We start from the raw sequence: 24,040 nt of genomic DNA, 5'->3' as shown, positions 1-24,040 counted from the left end.
ATGTATTTGACACCTAGTGGCATTTTCCATTATCAGAAGCACTTCAGGCTTCAAGTTGTGTGATTTTAGTTGGCTGTAAAAGTTTAGGTGCTAACTAAGATACTTTCTTTAGTGTACAGAAGCAGTTATGCAACTCATGGGATGTTTTTTGTTCTACTCCCTTTCTCCATATATCTTTGGGATTTGCCTTTTTCTTCGCTACTGCTTCAGTTTCCCTGCAAGGTTTGATAATACAGAGATGGGAATTCATGCTTGTTCCTCTGTAATTATACTTGACATCCATACAGGCATTACAGGAAATTAATCTTCATTAATGATATTGTAATGAATCGAGAAGTGCATGCTATTATCACTTTCATGCTGTGTTGCCAAAATAGGCCAGTATAAAATATTTATACTTTAAGAGCTTTTGGGACTTTTTTTTCCTTTTTTTTAAAAAAAACCCTTCACTTTGATAAACGAATGAAGTCAATCCTAACCAGCATGGGCACAGCCAGTCTCCATTTCTGTTAAAGGTGATCCTGAACCAATTCACCTACATGAGCAGTTTCCATGTCATGGAGAACCCTTTGTCTCCCCAGTGACTTTCTTGTTACTGTATGTGGACAGAATGTCACCACCCGTAGTGGCTAAATTTCAGGGGAGCAAGCACAAATAATATAAAGCACTTCTGAGCTGAGGAACAGCAGGGTACCAGCTCAGATTAATCTTGTGTAGCTGCCTTCAGTAACAAGGAAAGATGGTCTTTATTACCTCAGAGTGCAGCGGGGTCTTTACAAAGGCAGAATTCTATCCTTCTTAGTGAAATAAAGCAAACACTTGGACACAGCCCCTCCTGATATAATCCTGCCTTTCCTTTTCCCCTCCCACAGTGGCGTGGTTCACCTTTGACCCCTCCTCAGCTCACAGAGACATAGTGCTGTCCAATGACAACCAGACTGCCACCTGCAACAGCTACGATGACCGCGTGGTTCTGGGCACCGCAGCCTTCTCCAAGGGCGTGCATTACTGGGAGCTGCACGTGGACCGCTACGACAACCACCCCGACCCAGCCTTTGGCATTGCCAGGATTAACGTGGTTAAGGACATGATGCTGGGCAAGGATGACAAGGCCTGGGCCATGTATGTGGACAACAACCGCAGCTGGTTCATGCACTGCAATTCCCACACCAATCGGTGAGTGCCGCCTGGGGGCTTTTCTTCTCACAGACATTTTTTCCTGCCCTGCATCAGAGGCAGGTGTCTCAGTAAGTCATCTAGTCCAGCTCCTGGCTAAATGTGCTTATTTTATTCCTTCTTAAAAATCACTGTTGGCAGGGATTGCACCTCAAAAGTCTGTGTTGGTGTTTGTTATCCTCACTGTTACCAGTTTTTTCTTGAGAACTTGCCTAAATCCTCCCTGCTGTGATTTCAACCCATTACTGCATGTCCCACCCACATCAGTAGACAGGGGAACAGCACAGTGGGATTCTGGACTTCTCTGGTTGCTGGAGGGAGAAAGGTGCTTGATTCTCTTCATAAGGAGGAATCTTGGCTGCAGAATTTACAATAATTATGCTGCTGGTGTTTGTTTCCAGTTCTGACAGCCATTAAGGGTTTTGCTGTAGGTCACAGGGAGGCAGTTCTGGACACAAGGAACTGTTTGGCAGTGAGAGCTAAGAGACAGCTTTCATTCTACTGAGCCATTGTACCGAAGAGCTTTAAATGCACCTCAACTAGTACAACCAACTTAGACATGTTGTAGCTGCAGGTACCTCCAGGGATGGGTCACACAGAGAGAACAACTGTCAGCACAGATCCTGTGGTGTGCTGACACGGTTGCATGACTTTCGGTGCTCAGGATCGCTACCTCTGCCTACTGCTGGCTTCTGTTTCATTGAAGTGATGCCAGACTGTGCAGGGGACACATGGATGACTTTGCTTGAAGGTATCAGAGCAGAACTGCACTGCTCTCTTTCTGTGTCCCATGAGAGGGTCAGCCTTAGCTGAAGGTCAGCTCAGATCTCCTCTGAAGAGGATCCTAAGTCCCTTGCTTATTTTGGAAAATGGTGTATTCGTACACCTATTCTACCACAACAGGGGTGTTGTGTATGGGTGAAGTGACTGAGTAAGGATATTTTGCAGGTCTGTGGCAGAGCTGGAGTCAACTTTTGTTTAATTTTCTACTGACTGTCTCAGCTGGTCTTCCACTCTCAATGTCTCAGGTGTTTTTTCTGTTACACCAAACGATTAAAACAAAGTTTTGCAGTGATTTTTGAAACACTGAAATGCAGGTGTCTCCTTAAAGAGATAAGGTTGTGTCAACATGCACTGTATCCTAAGGTTGATGGTAATGTCTCCCATTAAAAAGTCATTTATACTCTACAGCATACCTGTGCTTTAAGGAAGTGCACTGCAATTGCTGAGAATTTTTGTTTGAAACATTGTTTGATTTTTCATTTCATTACAGACAGGTGGAAGAACCCTCTAGCTGGATCAAATGCTATCTGAAGTTTGCTTGGATTGTCTTCCATGGGCCCAAAGACCTTAGATCATGTCCTAAGACAATGTAGAGTAAAATAACACCAGTATAATAAATATACCAAAAAGTTCTCTGTCCCTTTAACATCTTGATTCGATTCAGGGCGGAAGTAATGTTAAGCTGTATTAATTTTAATGCTCTGTGGAACAGCTTATGTTTTCTGGAAAAAAGCTGGCAACCATTCTGTGCACCACTGTCCCAGAAACCTATTTTATGGATTTGGTCCTCAGCATGCTCCTCCCGGCAAACAACACACAAGCTAAGCAAAAGCTTTTTTCTGGGAAGCACAAACAATGGAAACACTTAGGATTTCCAATCATCCTGCTTATTCAGGAGAACAAAGTGCTTTCTGTTGATGATAGTTTCCCAGTTTTTACCTGAAAAAGCACAAAGGCATGTGCAAGGCATGGATAGACCCATGGAATATCTGTTCAAGGGAAGTACACTCGCAAAGGGCATGTAGTCTTATGAAATCACATGCGCTTCAATGAAATTAGGTCTGGGCATTATATTTTTAACTGTGACAGTCAACTAGGTCAGTTTTTTAACTCATTAGCTATAATAGTCTTGTGGAAACAGTTATTGCTGCCTATTTATTTTTCCCCACTGGACATGAGTACATGACAGCACAGTATTACTATCTAAAGCAAATTCCCTGCCAACTTTCAGCCTCTGGGATGATGTTGTGATGGAAGTTACACCTCAGTAATAGTTTCTTACTTCCTAATCTTCATGATAATAAATTAGGGTAATTAATAAATTACTAGTTTTAAGGATTACCTGAGGCAGAGTTTGAAAGACTAATTTATGTGACCTGTCACATTTAGAGGACTTTTCTGCTCCTTTCAATCACAGCATGCAAAATTGGGTCTAGCATGACTTCTGTAATGCTGGAAGGGGCATGAACAGAAGACTCTAATGCATCCAGAAATAGAAGGATCCTTTTGAGAACAGGCTGAGGAAACTGGTTTAAGAAAATACTTTAGGGCAGAGATATAGGTTTGGGTCCAGAAATCTGAGCCTGGGAAAATCATGGAACAGATCCTTCCAGAAGCTATGCTAAGGCACATGGAGGACAGGGAAGTAAGCCAAGACAGTGAGCTTGGCTTTACCAAGGGCAAGTCCTGCCTTACCAACCTCATGGCCTTCTGTGTTGGAGTGACTACAGCAGTGGTCTGGTAAAGGGCTATGGGCAACATCCATCTGCACTTCTGTAAGGCCCTTGATATGGTTCCCCACAAAATCCTTCTCTCCAAATTGGAGACATATGGGTTTGATGGATGGACTGTCCAATGGATAAGGAATTGGTTGGATAGTCACATCCACTGAAACTGGTTGCTCAGAGAGGTGGTGGATGCCCCATCCCTACAACCATTCAAGGTCAGACTGGATGGGCTTTTGAGCAGCTTGACCTAGTTGAAGATGTCCCTGCTCTTTGCAGGGGGGTTGGACTAGATGACCTATAAAGGTCCCCTCCAATCCAAACTCTTCTGAGAGGTGCTGTATGCCCATTAACAAGAGGCACTGACATTAAATGCAATAGATCTGTTCCTTGGCAAAGTTCCCAAGAGCAGGGCTACCAGGTGCTACAGGCAATACTCCAGCCACTACATGTTTATGGAAAGAAGGAGATGTAAATCACACTGAAATGCTTTATACTGAGAAACAACAGAAAGTCGAAATCTAGAGTACTTGCATTTTAGTCTTAAAAGTCCCTTGCAATCAGAAGAGTCTCTTCATTGACTTCAGAGATCTCAAGAGCAGGTTTTTTCATCACAGAAAAATGCTACAAATGAAAAAAAAATGCTATTATTGTCAATAGATGTCATAAAGTTGTTAAGATGCTGTAAAGTTAGCACTTAAACTATTGTTACTGGAGAGCTGAACTAATTATTCAGTTTATTAAATTGTTCATAAATTGTTAAGATTTATTTTTAAATAATAGTGAAACTACTCTTCTTAATTCCTCAGGCCAGTTCATGCAATCGTATTCTGCACATTGTCCAAGCTGTTACTGAAAGCATCTTGGAATAACAGCCTCTAGTGCCACAGGCAATGGCATTTTCCGTGGTAGCCAAATTCCCTTTTCTGTACTCTGACCTTCCAGGCTTCTGCACAGCAATTCTGCACTCGGGACTCACTGCTGGGCGCAGAAATCAAAATGTGCAGGACAAATGGGATTTACTTGAAAAAATGAAACAGTGTTGCCTATCTCCAGAATTGGATTGTCCTTTAATAAATACTAAGTATATATTAAAGGAGCATTGCAACAAAAACTTGTATTTTCCTTTTAAGTGAAAGGTTACTGGGGTTGTGTGATATAAGTGTCATTAAGTAGCTTAAAAATGGATTACAGTAAAGGAGCAGGTATTTTACATGGTGCCACAGAAGTGTTCCAGGAGGGAGCAACATCAGCTTGAGTCTCTTGGGCTATTTGGTTTCTTTCACCACAACAAAAGCATTTATTAGAAAAATTATCCTGTAATGCTGTCTAAATGGTGTACATAAGAGTGAGGAAATGTATTGCATAAGTTTTCTCATAAAACAGACTCTCCAAACTCTCCTCCTAGAGAAAGCAACCAGGAAAATAGTCCAAAGAGTGATGGAGTCCTCAAAGTATTGTTCCCAAGGAAAGCATGGGATACTGAGTATCCCATGAGGGATACTGAGATGAGAGCAGCTGTTCAGCCCCAGAAGAAGTCCAGCCTCCCTTGCAGCAGTGTGGTGAAGACCTCCTGCCTACTTCTGTTCTCCCTTAATCCTGCCAGAGCCAGTTTCTCACTGTGGGGAGATGGCTGGGTGGGAATGGGGAAATCTATCTGCTGAATTCCTGCAGGACTTAGGGCAGGAATAAAGGGAGAAGGTCCCCATCCTTCTGCTCTGCCCCCACACCCCTGTGGCTCATGTAGGAGCCTCAGCTGGGTCTTGCCTTTGCCTGGCTGGAATCTGCAGGCAGAATCTGTCTCCTCTTCGGTGGGGCTGTCCCCAGGGGCTGCAGAGGAGTCACTCAATGTTACTGTGCAGCACACAGCTAATTAGCCCACAAGAAACAAATTAGCTCGTCATATGGGAAAGAACATCTTAATCTCAAAAATGCAAAGTTGCTGTTTCTGTTTCCCTAAGAGAATCAATGTCATTTAAAAGAATGCAATAAAATCCATTTAAAGCAGGATCTAAAATGTGGTGTCCTAAAATCAAAGCTATTTCTAAACAGAGAGAAAATAATCTACTTGTAAATAGCTCTAAATCATAGTACTGTTGCTTCCTACAATCTCACAGTGAGTTCTATGACTAAGTGCTTTCAATAAAAACAGTCTATATAGTGAGATACTCAGGGGAGGTAAGCGCCTTAAATTTTGATGGAAAATAATTTATTTTGTGGTTTGGAGAAGAGCTTAGAGAGAAACCTATTAATGCTTATAGGACCAGAAATCAAATCAAAGAAATCTGAGAACAGTGAATTTTCACATCTTACATCTCTTAGAGTCAATCCATGATTCTTCACTATAATATTATTGTCTGAAGAGCTTTAAATGGAGAAGTCAGAACAGTTTTCTATAATCTGGCTTCAGATGAAGTGCCACGTGCCACATTTAGTCTAAAGGAAAACAGTTTGTGACACCTAGTGGACAAGAGGAAAATTTCTTACACTGCACTGTATTCTTCCTAATCATATTCCAATCCCCCCTCTTTTTTTTTTTTAATGTTTTGCCTACTTATTGTGACAAATTTTATGATAAAATACCATTAATCTTGTGAATGTTGTGTGCCTGAGGCGAGTGCATAGGACAAAAGACAGCTGCTTCCTTTCCTACTGCAAATTATTTGAAATCTGACTTGCCCCAAACAAATTGTGTCAGGCTGTAAATCCATCGCAGAGCCCCATGATATCAGCAGAATAGCAGTGCCTGTGGCTAATCTGCATATCTAGTGGATATTTTTGCTCAGTGTTCTTTAAAGTAATACTGAGTTTGACTAACCCCCAAGTCAAAGTGCATTAATGTCAAACCACTCAAGCGTGTAATGGCTGGCTGAGTCTGTCCTGGCAAGCTCTGACACTACAGTAGCTCTCAGCAGCTGCTCCTGACACAACCAATTATCACTGGTATTAATAACTGTGCCTGCATATCGAGGCAGCTCCCAGTCCTATAGCTGAGCACCTTGTCAATCAGAAGCTACACTTAGACCTAATCAGTCCCAACTTCCCTTCCTCCCCAAAAGCACTGTCTGCTGTAGCTGTGCTGGCTGCCTGGGCTCTGGAAATCTGGGTTCCCCTAGAGCATGCCAAGGTGAGTAGTTGAACTGGAAGTCTCTCTCTCGAGCTGTCAGCAGGCATATTGATTGGAAATGAACACCTAGCAAAACAGCTTCCTGCTTTTTAATTTCCTGCCATGCATCACTTCACTGTAACAGGGATACCCAGAGGTGCCATGTCTCCAGGACTCCACTGGCTCACTTCCCGATTTGTCATTAGCTGAGGGGACTTGTTACCTCTGGACTCCATTTTCACCTCTTAAATTGCAGTTGCAGGACAGGTGGATCTAATTTCTCTTTAGGATCCCCTCAAACTCCCATGGATGTGGTACACATGCTTCAGAAAAAGCATGGATCAGTCATTGCCAAATGCCTCAGGGATAATCATTTCCCTGTGCTGCTCCACGCTCTCTTTGATTAGTAAGGCTGGCTTGTCCTAGAGAGAGCAGCACCGTGTAGCCCTCTGCCTTCACCAACAATGTGCCCTTTGTACTTTAGGACTGAAGGAGGAGTTTCTAAAGGTGCCACCGTTGGTGTTCTCCTGGATCTGAACAAGCACAACCTGACCTTTTACATAAATGGGCAGCAGCAGGGGCCTCCAGCATTTGAAAACATCGAGGGCGTCTTCATGCCTGCACTGAGCCTCAATCGAAATGTCCAGGTAAATCTTCTGCAGTCCAGCCCCACTTACCCTTTCCAACTAAAGGAGCTGATAGCATCATCTATAGGTAGTCAGTACAGATAGGGGTTCTTTCCTCCTCAGGCTTACATCTAGGCTACTTACACTTTTTGGACTACATATGACCTTCTGCCTTGCCTGACCAATCTGAAGAGTAATGCTGTAAAACAAGTAAAAGTACCTGCACGCACTAATTCCTGCTCTGATTTTCCTGTGATGCTCCACTCGGAAAGCAGCGTCTCTAAAATTCTCCCCTGCCAGTTTGACTAAAAAGCATCTTAATTTATCCTAGATCTCAATGTTTGGAGATAATTAACATTGGCAAATGACGCAGCACAGTGGTAAGGAGAGCAAAGGTAACACTGGTCAGAGAATTAGCACAACAGAGAAGACCCAGTCAGCACATCATTGTTGTGCTCTGTGTACAGGAAGTTTTTCCTCTTGGAGGAACTGTCTTCAAATATAATGCTTTCTTACTTCAAGACCACTGCTTATGGCTAGAAACTGGGTGTGGTATGAGAGCCCACAGAAATACCCAGGAGCCTGAGGACTGAAGGAGGTCAGCTTAGGTCAGGCAGGACCAAGACAGCCAGGGTGGAGCACTCATCATGTACATGGGCTCCACTGCGTGACCTCTGTCCCGAAGCACTTGGGGTCCCTCCTGCAGAGATCCCATCCACCTTGTACTTAGCAAGCAGCTGGTACAACTACAACTGGTGGCTGGATTTGGGAAAAGATACAGACGCCTGGCTTCTCGGTCCCAAAGTATTCAGGAGGGAAGAGGGAAGGAGACTTGTTTATTTCAAAGACTAGATACCATCTCCACTGATAGTCGTGATTTAAAGTCATACCTGTAGTCCCACAGCCCTTTCCATGTCATTTACCTGCACTTTGCTTCACAAATGCTCTTTGCATTTGCATGTCTCGGTTTTGAATCTAATGTTATTTCTTCTTTGTGCAGGTGACCCTGCACACAGGACTGGAGGTGCCACAATCTGTAAAACAGCCCAAGTTGCCCAACAACTAATGAAGCCCCTGTCTGACACTGTGCTGGATTCTGTAAGCTTTCTCAGTGTGTTTTGGCACTTTTCAGTAAGTCAGTAAAAAAGCATCCTCTTCCCTGACTTAAAACACTGTGCAGCATGCTGCTCACCGAATAATTGGCTGGTTAGAGCTAGGCCACTCCATTTTCAGTTTAACAGCCATAGCAAGCACATCCACTGGACTGGCACTCGACTGCAGATGGGTACCTGAACATACCTACTCTGCATTGCATACATATGTACACTCATGTGCACACACACACACACACACACGAACACGTCTGTAAAGCAAAAGGTTAAATGAGTGTATTTTCTCTCTCATGGCTGGATTTGTGCTTAAATATTAGGGATGCTGGAAAAAAATGGGTGAGGCTGAAGGACAATGGATGTTGGAGCAGTTTACCAGTATATGAAGTGGATTCCCTTGCCACCTGAAGTCCTTAAATAAAGAAAGCATATGTTTTGACAGCTGAAGCAGAGGTTATATGCTCAAGAATTCCTGGTTGTCAATTACATTCAGGGGCTCAAATGACCATGATTTATTCCTTCTGGCTCTAGGCTGCAGTAAGCTGTAGGATAATGTCACCTTAGAATTCAGTGGCAGAATTTATTATCTGCAATGAGAACAAGATTGGTTCCAAACGCTGCCATGAAATAGCTGGGCTCATTAGCTACCACCATGATACATGCAGAATTCAGATACAGAAAGTTGAAAGAAAAACATCCTTGATGCATTTTAGTGTTGGTTATTTAGATGTGACTATGGAAACACTTACAGAAGATCTGATTGTGGTTATCAGCACAACTCTTGAAATACAGTGCATGGGAGATTCCTTTGAACTGAAGTGATAAGAGATCTATTTAAATGTGGCACATGGACAGTCTCCCCCATTGAGAAATGCTGCTTTCCAGCCTTGATCCTGATAAAACCTGTGCAGCTGTAGTTCCAATGTAGCTTTGAGATCTGAAGCCTTAATTTTCTATTAGATTACTGTGAGCTAATTAATATCTTGGTCCTAATGAAACACTTGAGAGAGATTAATAGCAGTAATGCAGAACCTGTCCCTAAGAATTTTTTTGGATTGGGACATAAATCTTTTGCAAGACTCAACCTGTGCCTGGCATCTCCCACGAAAACGAGCAGCAATTTCAGGTGCTGCCTGTGACAACTGGAGTCTGACTGACAGTGATCTTTTCTCACAGCCGTGGCACTGTCACCTGCATGCAGTTGTCAGACAAGCAAACATTGGTTTGCCTGTGTGCTTTGTTTCCTCTGAACCCAGTTAACACGTGCAGGTGTGTGTGTGTATAGTGGCAATGCGTGAGGATGAGATGCAGCAGACGTGGTGAGCCCATGACATCTTGGACTCCTGTCACTCTAACCCCATAGAAGTGTGGTGCTATCAAACAAGAAAAGCATAACCTCTCAAATCCTATCAATGTACTTACTATTTACTTTTTTAAAATCCTGCTGCTTATACAAGTTTTCCTCTTCAAGCATACATATACGCACACACATATTGTTATCAGGCATGTAATTATTAAACCTGAAAACAAATATTCTAACCAAAATCCAGCTTACTGCTTTGCATTAAAGCACAGCCACAGGACAAACAGCCCAGGCCTGCATTCAGGCAGCCTGCCAGCCCCCAGATACCCTACTGCAGGCCCACTTCTGATCTCTGTCTGGAGCACATCACTCAGGTAGTGCTGAGTGATGGCAGGGCTCCCCTGTGGCAAAGCAGCCAGAATCCTCCCGTGGGTCATCCCACCTCACAGCCCTCGTGGGAAGGGAAAGGCAGCCCAGAACAGAACTGGGCCATTGCACAGACACAAAGCAGTCTGCCATCCTGCTGCCTGTAACCAACCAAGCATCCCGTAGCCCACCTCTCCTGTGGAACAGCAGCGCACCTTCAGCAACGTCAAGACTGAAACGGGAAATAAAACCAACGATGGAAAAAAAATAACATATGTTTTTAAGTGAGGAAGCAACAGTACTTCCTTTGAAGTCTGGAATGGATTGTATTAGTAAACTTGTAGACAATGGAATAACTGTGCTATGCTAATCTTGGTTTTGTAAAGACTGTCAGAGACCAACTGTGTTATAACCTTCGGTTTCATTCAATACCATACGAACTCATGCAAGATTTTCTAATTAGCAGGTCTGTTTTAACCTACCTCAGCTAGAACGCTACCAGACCCCAAATTTCCTCTTGAGTATGCTCTTCTATCAACCTAACAGTTGCAATCATAGCATTGGCTTTGAGTATTGCCAGTCAGAGTAGTGTATGGGAATATTGTACATAAATTGCACATAGTTTTTTATATTGGGAAACATCCTGTGATAATTTTAATATGGAAAGCACTCCACTTTCACTTGTATTATAAAAGACAGGACATCATTTGTTTTGGGACAGAACCTTTGTCTTTACTCCCAAACTTCTGTAAAGGAAACTCAAATGAATTTACATCTTTCCAATCTTCAACCATTGCCAGATGTTTAAAATTAATTCTGAATGGGTTTTAGAAGTGTTTGCAGTACTCAGTTTTTGTTTTCATAGTTGCTTTGGTGTTGGTTCCTGGTGTATTATACTTGGGAAGAACACATTGAGTGACATGTTGTTAATTTCTAATGAATTTGTGGACAGTAGGTAGGAACAGTGAGTAGAGAAGCTCGGATTTTACCCTCTATGCACTCTAACATTCACAAAAGTAGGGTAGCTACCATTATAGTCCTTTTAAACCTAGCAGAAATGCAAATAAGTTAAAAGGAATACAGTTCGAAGTAGGCTACCTGCATTAGTAAGGCTGCTTTACCCTAGGTCAAAAACTAAACAAAGTGTTTGCATGTGTTGGTTGTGTACACAATCAAGGATTTACATTTGGCATGGCCTGTAGCAATAAACCAGTTATCCTCATATAGTGCACTCTAGTGACTTCAGCAGGATACATTTTCATAGTTTGATTAACAGAAATAATGCTCAAGTAATTAAAATTACTCTAGGAAGCTAGCAACTCCACACATGAATATTTATGCAGAGCATGCAGGGGCCATCTGAACACAAAGCAGGGCAGAATTTTCCCTTTGCAGAACAGCATTAGGTGGGGAAAGGTGGGGCACTCCCCCTGCTCTGCTCCGGCTGGAGGTAGTTTCCTTCTCTGCAGGCAACTTCCTGAAGGTCCATCTCATTATAAACCCAGCAGTTTGCACATTCTTTATCTATAGTGTCCCTTATGCCAGTTTTTGTTTCCTCCAAATCCTTTCTTTAGGAGGGAGCCAGCCTTTAGTCGCCACAGAAACTGTGTTGCTGAGTGTCCAGGGAGAACCCAGAGAGCATAAGAGAAGTATAGATACCCAAGGGGACCACTTTGAGTGCTCTTCTTCCCTTTGATCTCTCTGAGATCTCTTCTGCAGCTCTCTGGGGCTCCAAGCTCCTCTGGCACCTGGGCCCACACAAAGCTGCCTGTCATGGGACTCTTCAGCTCCTAGAGGCCAGGTTGCTTCTTACAAGAAGCACGAGAGCAAAGCCTTTGCACTGGGATAAATCCAATCCACTATGATACAGAGCGCACACAAGGTAGCCATAAATTGACTTGATGTTTAAATAAAACCACCAAAACACAAATAGGCCCTCCCCTTATTAACAAAACAAAGCTTGACTTCTGCACACACCAGTATGGAACCTCTGAACAGCTGCAAAATAAATACAGCAGCTGAACTTTCTGTCCAGCAGAGCAACAAAAGGCTCTGCTTTCACCTCCCCTGGGAGCACCAGCCTTTACCTTCTGTAAACCTTCCTCCTGCCTCTTGCCTCTGCAATTTCCATTAAGTTCAGGAGCACTGTCAGACTTCCCAAGACATGCAATGCTATACAAACTCCACTTCCTTCTTTTCCCTCATCAATTTGAAAAGAGCTCACAAGATGTCTTAGTATGACTTAATATCAATATAAGCACACATGTAGCTGACAATCCCTTGCTCCTTCTGCTGTGGAAAGGTATGTGCTATAAAATAAATCTCAGTGAGGACAGTAGCATACTGTGATGCGTTACGAATTTGGAAAGCAATTAGGCTTCTAAAAACATAGAAAAGATAGGCAAACAGCACTGTCACCTCCCATACTTGCCTATGCACTAAGTACATAGAGGAAAATATATTGGACTGAACAAAATAAATAAGCATGAGCTTACATTTATCAGAGTTTAAAAGTATTAAATGTAATTTATTATATGCATAACGTTCCATCATGTTGTAAATAATGCCATGATAGTGTATTGCTGTAGTTTGTTCTTGGCTGGTGATAGAGTTCTGTGGTAGTGCTGTGCAAGTTGTTTTTTATTTCACTTTTTTTTCCTCAAAGCAGCATAGTTAGTAAAGATGGCAGAGAGCACCCCATACCTGGTTTCCCAGTTGTTCTAGAGCAGGAAGAAATGTGAGATGCAGCTTTGCTTTTTTTTTTTCTTTCTTACATGATAATATGTCTTAAAGTAAGGGAGATGAGATTAAGGCTAAGCTGCCATCACCATTGTATGAAAAACACTGTGTTTGCAACTGCCAACAAGAGGTAGTGCATTTCTGGACCACAATTCAGATCACCTGTCCCTGTGAGAAGGGAGCAAAACTCCACAACCTGGGAACAGCAGCTTTCTGGTGCCATCTAGTACATCCTTTGGTCACAAACAGAAAGATGAAGAAGGAGAGTTGTTAAGACCTTATCTCAGGCCTTACCAGCTTTGCAGCATTCTGCTTGAACAGCAAAACCAAGAATTCAATTTTGAACCAGGCAAGATAATATGAAAACACCAAGCATCTTGGCTAGATCAACTTTGGAAGGGATATTGCAGTTACAAATCAACCACATTGCACATGTAAAGGGCACTTGTCACTGAAAGTTACCAGGAAAAGATAGAGAGTCCTTTTATTTTATTTTTTTTTTAAGAAAAAAGAGTGAGCTGCTTCTAGTTTTTACTGACAACATTTCTGGTGGCTCCTCTGCCCAGCTCTACTGAATGCTGCACACACAGCCAGCTGGAGCAGCAGCCTGAAGCACAAATCCATGATTAATAGGACACACTTGGTCTTCTCAGGTGCAGAAGCCTATATGCAAACCTCAGAGACTAGATGTGTGGGGCTCCTGCATCTTTGCACAATACAGGAGACAGATGTGTGTTTCACTGACAGAGGCACTCAGCAGCATTTTCGCCTTCTGTTAAACAACCTTTTTGTTACATTTGTTATTGCAAACAGTTCCAAGCAGAATTAATTAAAAATTATTTTTTATGCTAATTGGAGAATTTCTAACATTTTCTTGTGAAGCAGAAGATAGAAATATTCCTGGATCCTGATTGCATTCCTTTATCCTCCACCTCCCTTAAATGTTGTCAATAAAAACACTAACCTTCCTAGGTAGCATGGTGAGAAGACATTATGTGATGAATATTAAAAATAAATGCATGAGGTAAACCTGCTGTTATTTCTGATTGTTATATGAAGCATGAGTAATACTAATTTAAATGTTGGCAACTAAAAAAACTGCAAAGGAATAAGAAAATGGTATTCCATTCCAGTTAAATGAAAGACAAGAAGTTGTTTCTATGTTTTCTTAACTACAACATTTTTTTTCTTTACTGTCATTTCCCATAGCTTATATGAATTTCGAGCTGGTGAAATATACATCTCTGCTATATGTGTCTGTCACCAGATCAAGAGGAAAATACAAACTTTTTATAATTTTGTACCTGTAGCAAACGTTTGTATTTTTTGAATTAGAAACAAACTGCTTTTTGTCTTTTGGTCCAACTAAAACTCTGTGTATTATTACTATTATTACCCTTTTTGAAAACCTGACATATAAGTTTATGCTGTTTTACAGTTTCTAAATAAATTCTTATAACATTGCCAACAAATCCAGCATCAGTGCCCTATTTATTATTACAAATTATGATTACAAAATATTATACCATTATGTTGATGAGGCATTCATACAGTTTGCATGCCTATCTCCTATTGTTAATACTGCTTTCTTACCACAGTCAAGAATAATCCAGTAAATGGAGAAAGCCAAGAGTGTCCCTCCTCAGAGCAACCATCTGTGCCTCAAATTCAGACATACCCTGATTCAGTGGCATGAAACACCTCTCTTTCTCAGCACCACTCCACTAGCTCTGGCTCATGTTGGTTATAGAACACCTGGGATACACCTTAGACACTTTGGGAAATCACCCAGTCTCCAGAAATTTCTAAGACAGGAATAAGCAGAGGCTGGAAAGAATCATAGCACCAGTAGGTTGGAAAGCCCCTTGGGTAAAAGACTGGGCAGAGAAAGCTTGTCAGGGCAGGGAAGACAAAGACTTTGTGAGATGGCTTGAAATGACCGATAGCCTTGGAGCTGCACACCCCTCTCAAGCAGATGGGAGCAGAGGGACTCAACAGTGCTTCAGAGGCAGCACACCCAGCCCCTGCAGAGAGGTACTCACAGAGCTACACAACCTTCACACGTGTCTGTCAGTAAGGCAGAACAAAGCATTCTGACACAGCGACAGCAGCACCAGGCTAAGAAACAGGAACCCTGCCAACAGAGTCAGGAGAAAGTACAGACAACAGTGTGGAGACACCATTAATCACAGCCTTTCTTTTTTCCTCCTGCAAAAAACACAACTTGTCATCAACTCCTTCAAGGTAAAGGGTTTGACTGGGAAAAAAAGATAATCTCATGTGGTTTAACACATAGGGAACAGGGAATAAAGATAACTGGCGGTAGGAAAAGGCGTGAGAAAGAGAGCAGATAAGGAGAAATCCTTGAGTTCTTCCTTCATACCTCATTCCTCTATGCAGCTGCAGAGGGAAAATAAGATGTGCCCTGCTCTCCTCTTTACATAATCAATGTTTTTCAGTTAATACTGGCTTTCATGTATCAGCACATGCTCCAAAACCAACACAGCTTGCTGTTGGTATACTTGCATACTCTCCGTCACCAACACACACCAGCCCGAAGAAACAGTAGGTGCAACAGGTTCTCAACAGTCTCGTTTGCCAGTGTTGTTGATGCATCTAGTAACAAAACAGGACTGAAAGTACCGTGTTCACCTGAGCACAGCATTCCAAAAGAATGTAGCATGCCCAGCTCAAAACACCTTGGAGACATAATATGAAAAATCTCCACATAACAGAAGCCTTACATAGATCATACACACATTAAACAAGTGTGAAAATGCAAAACTTTGAATAAACTTTTCATTTCCGTCCCCCAAAAACTTTCACGTTCCACTGTCAACCTGACATTTTGATTTTCAACATTTTAGTTTAAGAACTCATTTTTTTCAACTTTTTATAGATCTTACAAGCTCAACTGCAAAAATTACACTCCATTCTGACCAAGTTTCACTCCCAAAAAGCTTTTGGGAGCTGTAGAAGTGGAAAGTGAACATTTTAACTTACTGAAGCTGGTGGAGAACATAAAGTCTCATACTATATGCAGAGTGAACTGAACAAAACTTTATCAAGAAGTGAGCAGTAAAAACTAAACTCAAGGATTAACCAGGAGTTGCAAAATACAGGTTATCCTACAACATCCAAAGCCCATCTGTTGCCTCAACAAGTCTTGATGCTCTGTACTAAATTCTTCTTAGTGGTTACACCTTTACAAGCCATTGTGATTTGACATTTCTCTAATGTCAAATAAGTCATTAAGTTTGTAACCAGACAGGAATCTTAATTCCAGTTTGAATTTGCAACCAATAGTGAGTAAGAAGAAATCAAATGATGCAATTATGAAGTGTGATAACAGCATTTAGCAACCAAACTCTGCACACCCCTTCTCTTTCTACATGGCTCCAGAAACACTCCCTTCTGCTTTTTATCTGGCATTTGATCCCTCCAAGCCCTCTCCCTCCTCTTGGTCCACTCTGTGCTGGCAGAGCTCTTCTCCAGGACCTGCAAGGTGGAAGGTGTGGGGGAAGCAGCGTGCCAGAAAGCATCCCTATCTGCGGTGTGGCTCTCCCTATCCCCCGAACACCTCCCCATCCTGGGAGGTGGGCAGCCTCTGATGTGCTGCTCTATTTACCTGCTGCAAGCTGACTCAGACCTTGGGGTCAGGGACCACCTTCCTCAGGCTCCCAGTCCACAGGGGTACCAGTACACCTAGAACAGGTTTCTGCAGTAAGGGTTCATTTCCTTCCCTCCACATCCCCATACAACACAAAACAAACTCCGTCTCTTAAGTTATCCTTATCTTTGTCTCCCCCTAAAATACTGAACTTTCATTTTGCAAGTGTTACTAACAATTGCCATCTCTAATGGATGGACCTTAAAAAAAAGGACCAAAATAAAATATTTTTTCAAAAGCACCAAAATAAAATATTTAGCTACAGAAGATTAACTGTGTTGTTCCAGAAACACCAGACTGCTGAAATCCAAATAGCACCAAAAGGCAGTTTTGGTAAAGATTTCATAGAAAAGAATTTAGAGGCATGGAATCCAAGCAAACACAACTTAACTGGGAACAATCAGCAGCTATTGAGTGTCCATGCTCATTTGGTTCAGTCTTACACGGTCTTGTTTTTAAAAACCAACCAAAAAAGCCATCAAACCACTGTTCCAAAGTGCTTATTTGGAGATCTCTACAGAGATATACGAGTGTGTAATGCTTGCCTGGGAAAAAACTTCAGAAAAATACTGGTTTCACTCCAAAGCAGGTAGTTTTGAAACATTAAGAGGTTTTACTGGACAGAAAAATCATTGTGCAGTTCCACTGTATAATGCATAATATGCATATGCATAAATCCACTAATAATCCATAAGGATACAGAAAAATATTTATGTCCAATAAATGTTTGGAGAACACCTACTTCTGGTTCAGAGTGAGTAAGATATTGCTTTTCCTATATTCCTTCCATATGAAATTAAAGCTATATATATTAATCCATTAATTTATGAATCAAATGAGTATTTTACTTACAGCCAAGAAGCTGATTCGACAAAAATAATAAAAATAAAAATAGCCTGTATAACTTCTTAATAAGAAATCTGCTTTTTATTTATAAAATGGTAAATTCTAATATTTATCCCAAGGCAGAATGGTACAGAAAAATCCTGCAACAACAAATAAGATTAAAAAATTAGGAAATGGTGGACAAGCAAAAGGCCCCAGAAGTCTGTGTTGGTAGCAATGTGAATTCTCTTATGCATATTGTCCATTTCACTCTGTATTATGAAGTTCATTTGCTAACTTTAGATGATTTAATTTTCTTTATGTCACGGCTTTGCAGAATCAAGGTCCCATTTCTGAATTTTCCAACTTGTCCTGCAGGCCAAATGCTAGGCACTGATTTCTTCCTTTTGGCCTTCCTGAAACCGGGAGAGGAAAAACAATAATTAAAATAAACAGCAGAAACACATGTAAACACTTAATATGGTGGAAAAGTCATCTATTTATGCAGAGTTAGGTATTATGTAGTATCAAACCATAGCATGTAAAAACTTCAGAACGTTTTTCCTTCATAGACATGCAAAATTGCCAGCACACTACAGCATGATTTACATTTTTAAATGTTTAGAAACACAAAGGTTTTTGGATAGAGAAGGAAGACAGAGTATAAAGGGAACCTGCTGCACTAGAATTAGAAAATGTCAGCTCACTTTCAAGCCTCTGTAGCCTGTGCTTTGCAGAAATTATTTCTTGGGGCAAATGCTCTGAGCAAGTGGTGTCTCATGAGTCTGCACACAGGGATTTTCATCCCTCTGACCTCCAGCTTACGGAGTCTTAAGGACTCTGCAGTCTTAAGACGTGTTGGGGCAGAACTGACATACTTTCAAGTAAAGCTGTGGAACTGAAGCCTCTGGAACTGCTAGACACAGAGCAGTGTCACTATTTTTTGAGGAGCTCAGCACTTGGAGAATTTTGTTGCACTGTAACATGCATGATTTCAGGAGTAAGACTGTGCAATTACATAGGGGAGGTACACTGGGGAGACCATGTTAAAATCACCTCACCTCTCCTTCTGCTCTTTCTGCTTCTTCTTCTTCAGAGAATCACCTTTATGCTCCTGTTTTTAAAGACACATATTTGAACCACCTGCACAAATAACATGCAGTAAATAGCCTTTGCTTCACAGAGCAGCAGGCACTTAAGCTGGGAGACCTGACAGAACAAGTGATGCAACACATTATGGAGCCACTGCCAGGAGTGCCGAGCCCTTCCTAACACCTTATGGAAAGTACAGCCCACTCACGACCAATGTGCTGTCCTTGCCACGTGCAGAAGCAGAGGCTTCCTTCTTGGGCACGTGACAGATCCCAGGGTCAGAAGAGGGACTTGCTACCAGGCAGGTGTGTCCTGTCACCCAGCTGAGGGCAGCTGTCAAATAACAGGGTACAGCTGTGACTGGTCATGCACTGGATGCACTTTGAGCCACATGACAGAGGAGGAGAAGTAGGTCCCTGGGAAAGAAGGTGGCAGGAAACCGGCTGATAGAGTAATTGCTGGCCCCACCAGCCTGCTCCCACCTACGTGAGAAGGCTCCATAGGGAGGCAGAGAGTAGGCTTAGAGCCAGATGGGCTGCGCTAGAGGATGGATGCAACAGAAGCCTCACCCTTGCTTTAAATAATGAGTAAGATCCTAGATGGAATTGTGCTGATAAAAAAGCAGTTGAAGATCCGGCTCATCTGTGGTTAGACAACATGCAACAAACTTTAATTGGGGACCACTTTGTTTCCTCTTAAGAGGAAAGGATAAAAAAAAGCCCTGCTGATTTTGTGTCACCAGTCTATCAGCCTGGAAGGGTGAGGCAGTGAAACTGACCACAACACAAGCCTAAGTCTGTGCCTTCATACTGCACACAACCAGCTTTTACCAGCGAGATTAATCCTGTGGGAGCCAGGAGTCCAAACCACAGGGAGCAGCAGGTGTCAAGCTCGGGCACTCCTCCTGCACCTGAGGCATTATCTCTCAGGCTCTTGGGCTGGCTCCTACACATGCCTTTTATACAGAAAATTTCACACAAACCTTTTCCTTATTAGCATCTTTCGCTGCTTTTTTCTCTTTCAGTTTCTCTTGGTAAGTCCTGTAGTTCACACATGCCTTTTTGGGGGGCTGAAACAAAGATTGGGAGGGATACTGCTGATTCAGTTTTCAGATAGGTTCAAAAATTATTCACACACTTGCACAGAGTGCAGTATTTTTCATGTGTTGGTGGCAAAACATTAAAAATGCTTATTTCCTTTTGGGGGAGAGGAATGGACTTAAGAGCCATTAGGTAGTCACAAACTGTATCTTTCTTGGTAAAGACAGCAGAGAGAGACAACAATGTTCTGTTATCAGTTCTACAACGTTTACACACACACTCTAAGCAAAAAAAACCAACCCACTACCTAAAAAACACCTAAACCACTATTTTTTTCTTTTACACTAGTTATGAAAAAATTAAAACTTTTCTCCATCTTTAACTCACTGTGAGAATGAAGTTTTAAAAAGTGAGCCCCTGTTTCAAACTATTTTTGAATGGCCTGATAAAAAATTAGTAAATATTGTTTTTCAGCCTGATCAGTCATATTTCATCTATACTACTTCCCTGGTAACACAACCATACTAATTTTCTAATCATCTACAGAAAACAGGTAAGAAAGAACAAATGATAAAAGTAAAGATGAAGTGAGAGAAGTGTCAGGGCTGGGGATTTTGTGTTTTAAAAGAGTAATACCAAAGCCTCTCGTGTTCTTCACTGCTTTTCTGCACTGTAGCAACTGGGGGACCTCCAGCACAAACCAAGGTACAATTACCTTGGCGCCCAGCATGATTGCGCGTTCCCGTTCCCAAGCACGTTGCTCTTGCTTCTTGTAGCCAGTGATTCCAAACTTGTGCACTTCCAGGCGAGCCTAGAACGTTCGAGAAAATGCATTTCATAATGTTCAGCTTGTAAAGTAATGCCTGGCAGAGTGCAACAAAGTCATATTCCTGAGGAAATCCTGGCTAATACTGGAAATCGGAGTGCTTTAAAATAAAATTGAGTTCTGAGCTATACTGCAGAGCAGTTAATGCTGTCCAGCTAATCTCTGGATGGTGAGGACTGTCAGTGGGATAATTTTCAATTCTCCTAATTTCACATAGAGTAACACATAATATGGATCTCCTCCATGTAAAAAATGAGCACTTAACCACTGAGAAACATGGATGGTGGTTTGACTACACACATATGTAGAGTTAACACTGCAAGCATACCTTGGCACAAAACCACTAATGAATCCTTTGACCACTAATGATCTTTTTAAAATTGATGATTAAATCCCCACCCTTCTTAGCAGTTCAGAGTGCCAGGCAGAATCTCCAGTGAGAGATTTCATTGGATCATAGCACATCCCTGAGCAGAGATTAGGCACACAGAACAGCTTGCATAGATCTGTAAACAAATTAGTAGCTAAAGGTGACCAATGCTAGTTATTCTCATGTAAGAACAGATTAGAATCAAAAGACAAATGGAAAAAGCTATTTGTTGTTTCAAAAACAGATGCCAATACACCTTTTTTCCTTCCCACATGAGATGTCAGAGATTTAACACCATAGGGCTGAAAGAACTATGCTAAACATTATGGGAACTGAAGCACCTCTACACAACCCCCTCAAATTCTCATTGGAAGATCAGAAAGAAAGGCCATGAAGTTGTAGCACACCTCTCTCCACACTGGGAAGTTGACTGTTGCCAGCCTGCTCCTCCTTTGGCATGGCATGTAGCCAGAACTACCAATTAGGAAATCATCACCTACAAGAGACAGCCATTTCTGGAAGGGTTTCCCATCAGTCCCACCGTAGCTTTCTCAAGTACACACACACACATAACACACACACTAAACTAGTGACATTAGTCTGATTCTACTGACTTACCTTTTCAAAGTTAAATTCTTGTCTGACTGCATTTTTCTCTTCATTCACTATTTGGGTCTATAAACAGAACAAAACATTTCAAATTAATAGGACAAGTGACACCAGTTTAAATGCTGATTGGGATACCTTTTTGAAAAGCACTGAAATGTAAAGTCAGTTATATGGAATAATAGACAGGTTTCCAGCAGTATTTTTTTCTAGCTTTATTACCCGTATCTATTAAAAGAGACAGTTTCAATGGCAGTTTTCTAGGTAAGTATAACAAAAACTGCCACATGTGAGCTATGCATCACTCACATTTCCATTTCCAAACACATACTAAACAGCTAGTGTAGGATAGGACATGAATTTTAAGTCGGTTTTTTTCAGACAGTGCAGCAGTAATAGCACATGTACTCATAGCTGGGGCCACACACAGAACAAGCTTAATTCCCAACTGCATGGACGTATATTAGTGTCCATATCCAGCTTCACTAATGCCAAAGAAACAGCTCCAAAGGGTGCACTGTCAGCAGATGGCAGAACCCACTTAGTGCAGGCTGAAGAAAGTACTTGCTCAAAATGAGCCCAGTGAGAACGACATCTTTTCTATTCCACGAGTACACAGAGACTTTTCATCAGCAGTTCTCAGTTTGGAGGGGGACTCTCCAGGGGGAACATACTGTATCCTAGAAAGAAAAAGAAACACAGAGTCTCCAGAGAGAGAGTTCCATGCTTGCCCATTACAGGAGTGTCCCACATGGGACACTGTGGAGCAGTTACAAATCTCCCAGGGTTAATTTAGGCTGCCTGCTCTCTGATTTCAGGGAGGATGTGCTGAGCCACTGCTCTGAGTGGAATCTCTGCCCACTCCCAAGCAAACTGCCATCTGTTCAAGAGATTACCCTGTTCACCTTCCCTGTTTTCTCCCAAGGGTACATTCCACTCAGAGGAAACAGGAGTACTACATAAGCATTAAAGCTTAACTGAAATACTTTTTACGCATTTCCACTCTCCAGGACCTCAGGGCACAGTGAGTCAGGTTCAGGCCCAAGGGTTACACCAGGGCTTCCCTCTGCATCCACCATGGCCAAACTCCTCTCAGCTCTGCCAAGGCTTCTACATAGAATTGCAATTTCAGCCACAAATAAACCCAGTTACCTTGAGAGCATTTTGCTAACAAGCCTAACACCAGTATTTTCAGGTAGAAAAACTTCAGCTATAAAAAACTTAAGAACATTTTTAGAGGAAAACATGCTGGAAAAAGCACAAAAGTTTATGGATTCAAACAACTGCTTGAGTCTCTTAAGTTCCCAATTCCAAGCAATCAAACCCCCAAGATAAGTAAGTCCCTCTGAATTCCAGACAGCCGTCTGTTAGCTCATCAAAGCTTATTTTAGATTCGGCTTCTGATGTTATAGAGACAACTCAAGGAAAACAACCAGAGAAGCTATAAAATCTAGAGACCTATCAACCCTTCTGCTCAGCTTCCAGCAAAACCTATCCAGACCTCCCTGCTGAAGCAACAGCTAGGGTTTCTGATAGTGCAAAACTGCACTGCAAAGCAGTTCAGCAGTGACAAACCAAACTAGAGGACTGAGACCTACAGCTGTCACACCTTCCCCCACTGACTACCCAACACCGATTTTCCAAGACAAATGCTGCTTGTCAATAGCTCAGGACAGCACACAAAACTCCTGGGCACTAAAGTAACCAAGAGGCTTTGCTTTCCATTTCTTTCAGTTCTCGACATAACATCAGGCCTGTCGGTAAATCCATCTATTTTGCTGAAATGCGCATATTTCAAATACAGGATTCTTATCCAGAGCTCTTCTGAAATGAAAAAAATGGTGTTCAAGTCCTGCCCCCTCCCCTGCTTCATCCTGCCCCTGCTTCCAGCAGCCCAGCTGGAAATCGGCAGGAATAGATGCCGTCGAGCTGAGCACGCGGATGGCCAAGGCATCCGGATTTCCAGGCAGCGGCATCAGCAAGAGGGACAGACCCGGGCACGGCAGGGGTGTGGCTGGCGCCGCGTCCAGGGAGCGCATCCCGCCCCACGGGCAAGGCTCCTTCCCTTGGGGAAGGGGCGGCTCGGGGGCAGCGGGGACCCCGCGCCCTGCCGGCTCTACCTGTGCTCCGCCGGCGGGCGCTGCCGAGGGGCCGTGCCGCTCCTTCCTCTTCCTCCCGCGGAACACCACGACCTCCACGGCGGGCCTGGCGGCGGGGGGCGGCGGGGCAGCGCCGGCCGCGCTCAGCTCGGCCCGCAAATCCCCGAAGAAGTCGCGGGCCCCGCGCCGCCCGCCCTGCTGTGGCTCTCGTCTCTCTTCCTCCTTCTCCTCCTCCTCTTCTTTCTCCGCCGACGGCGGCACTGCTCTCGCTTCGCCGCCCTCCGCAGCGCCCCGAGCGTCGCTGGGCTCCTCACCTGTGCCGAGCACATGCCGTGGGTCAGCTCCGCGCCGCCGCCGCTCCAGAGCGCCCACGCCCGGCCCTCCTCCCCTCCCTTCCCCAGCCCCCAGGGAGGATCGTGGTGCCGGTGCCGCGCCCGGCACGGCCCCGCGTACCCACCCAAGTCGTAGAGGGCGCCGAGCACCGCCTCCAGCCGGCGGCGCGGCTCCCGCGGCCCCATGGCTGCTGCCGCGGCGGGGGGACGGACGGGCCGGCCTCTGGCCCCCCGCGGCTCCCGTCGCA

At 43.1% G+C, this 24,040-nt stretch overlaps 2 protein-coding genes across 7 annotated transcripts in view; one reads left to right on the top strand and one right to left on the bottom strand.

Moving 5' to 3' along the window:
* Positions 1-8,838, top strand: part of TRIM67 (tripartite motif containing 67) — a 33,858-nt gene extending 25,020 nt beyond the window's left edge. For all 5 annotated transcript variants that reach the window (XM_088052919.1, XM_088052918.1, XM_088052917.1 and 2 more), the window contains 3 exons: positions 873-1,176; positions 7,274-7,436; positions 8,416-8,838. In XM_088052919.1, the coding sequence (XP_087909045.1) occupies positions 873-1,176; positions 7,274-7,436; positions 8,416-8,481 (533 nt within the window). In that variant the 3' untranslated portion in view covers positions 8,482-8,838. The remainder of the gene's footprint in view (positions 1-872; positions 1,177-7,273; positions 7,437-8,415) is intronic.
* An 8,669-nt stretch (positions 8,839-17,507) lies between these two features.
* Positions 17,508-24,038, bottom strand: FSAF1 (40S small subunit processome assembly factor 1). Of its 2 annotated transcripts, none has more exons than XM_014263379.2 (7): positions 23,918-24,038; positions 23,482-23,774; positions 21,374-21,430; positions 20,275-20,370; positions 19,502-19,588; positions 18,489-18,541; positions 17,508-17,843 (listed from the first exon to the last, which is right to left on the bottom strand). In XM_014263379.2, exons 1-7 carry the CDS (start codon positions 23,976-23,978, stop codon positions 17,714-17,716), a joined length of 777 nt encoding a protein of 258 aa, XP_014118854.1. In that variant the 5' UTR covers positions 23,979-24,038; the 3' UTR covers positions 17,508-17,713. The 2 variants fall into 2 exon arrangements, with proteins under 2 accessions (XP_014118854.1, XP_014118855.1); XM_014263380.2 differs by having other exon boundaries at positions 17,706-17,843; positions 18,489-18,570.
* Between the last annotated feature and the right edge of the window lie 2 nt (positions 24,039-24,040).

This window comes from Pseudopodoces humilis, chromosome 3 (genome assembly GCF_049639895.1).
Source record: "Pseudopodoces humilis isolate 2021_Gansu_Grassland_sample_001 chromosome 3, ASM4963989v1, whole genome shotgun sequence".
NCBI classification, from domain to species: Eukaryota; Metazoa; Chordata; class Aves; order Passeriformes; family Paridae; genus Pseudopodoces; species Pseudopodoces humilis.
The sequence above is the reverse complement of the archived record's forward strand: the minus strand, read 5'-3'. Positions and strand labels throughout refer to the sequence as shown.

What these genes read in the sequence shown, in the direction of transcription:
- FSAF1 (XM_014263379.2), bottom strand. Translation starts at nt 23,978, where the DNA reads ATGGGGCCGCGGGAGCCGCGCCGCCGGCTGGAGGCGGTGCTCGGCGCC. An exon ending in AAGAATTTAACTTTGAAAAG is followed by an intron (nt 20,371 to 21,373) that starts GTAAGTCAGTAG and finishes CGAACGTTCTAG; the next exon opens with GCTCGCCTGGAAGTGCACAA. An exon ending in CAATCATGCTGGGCGCCAAG is followed by an intron (nt 19,589 to 20,274) that starts GTAATTGTACCT and finishes TCTTTGTTTCAG; the next exon opens with CCCCCCAAAAAGGCATGTGT.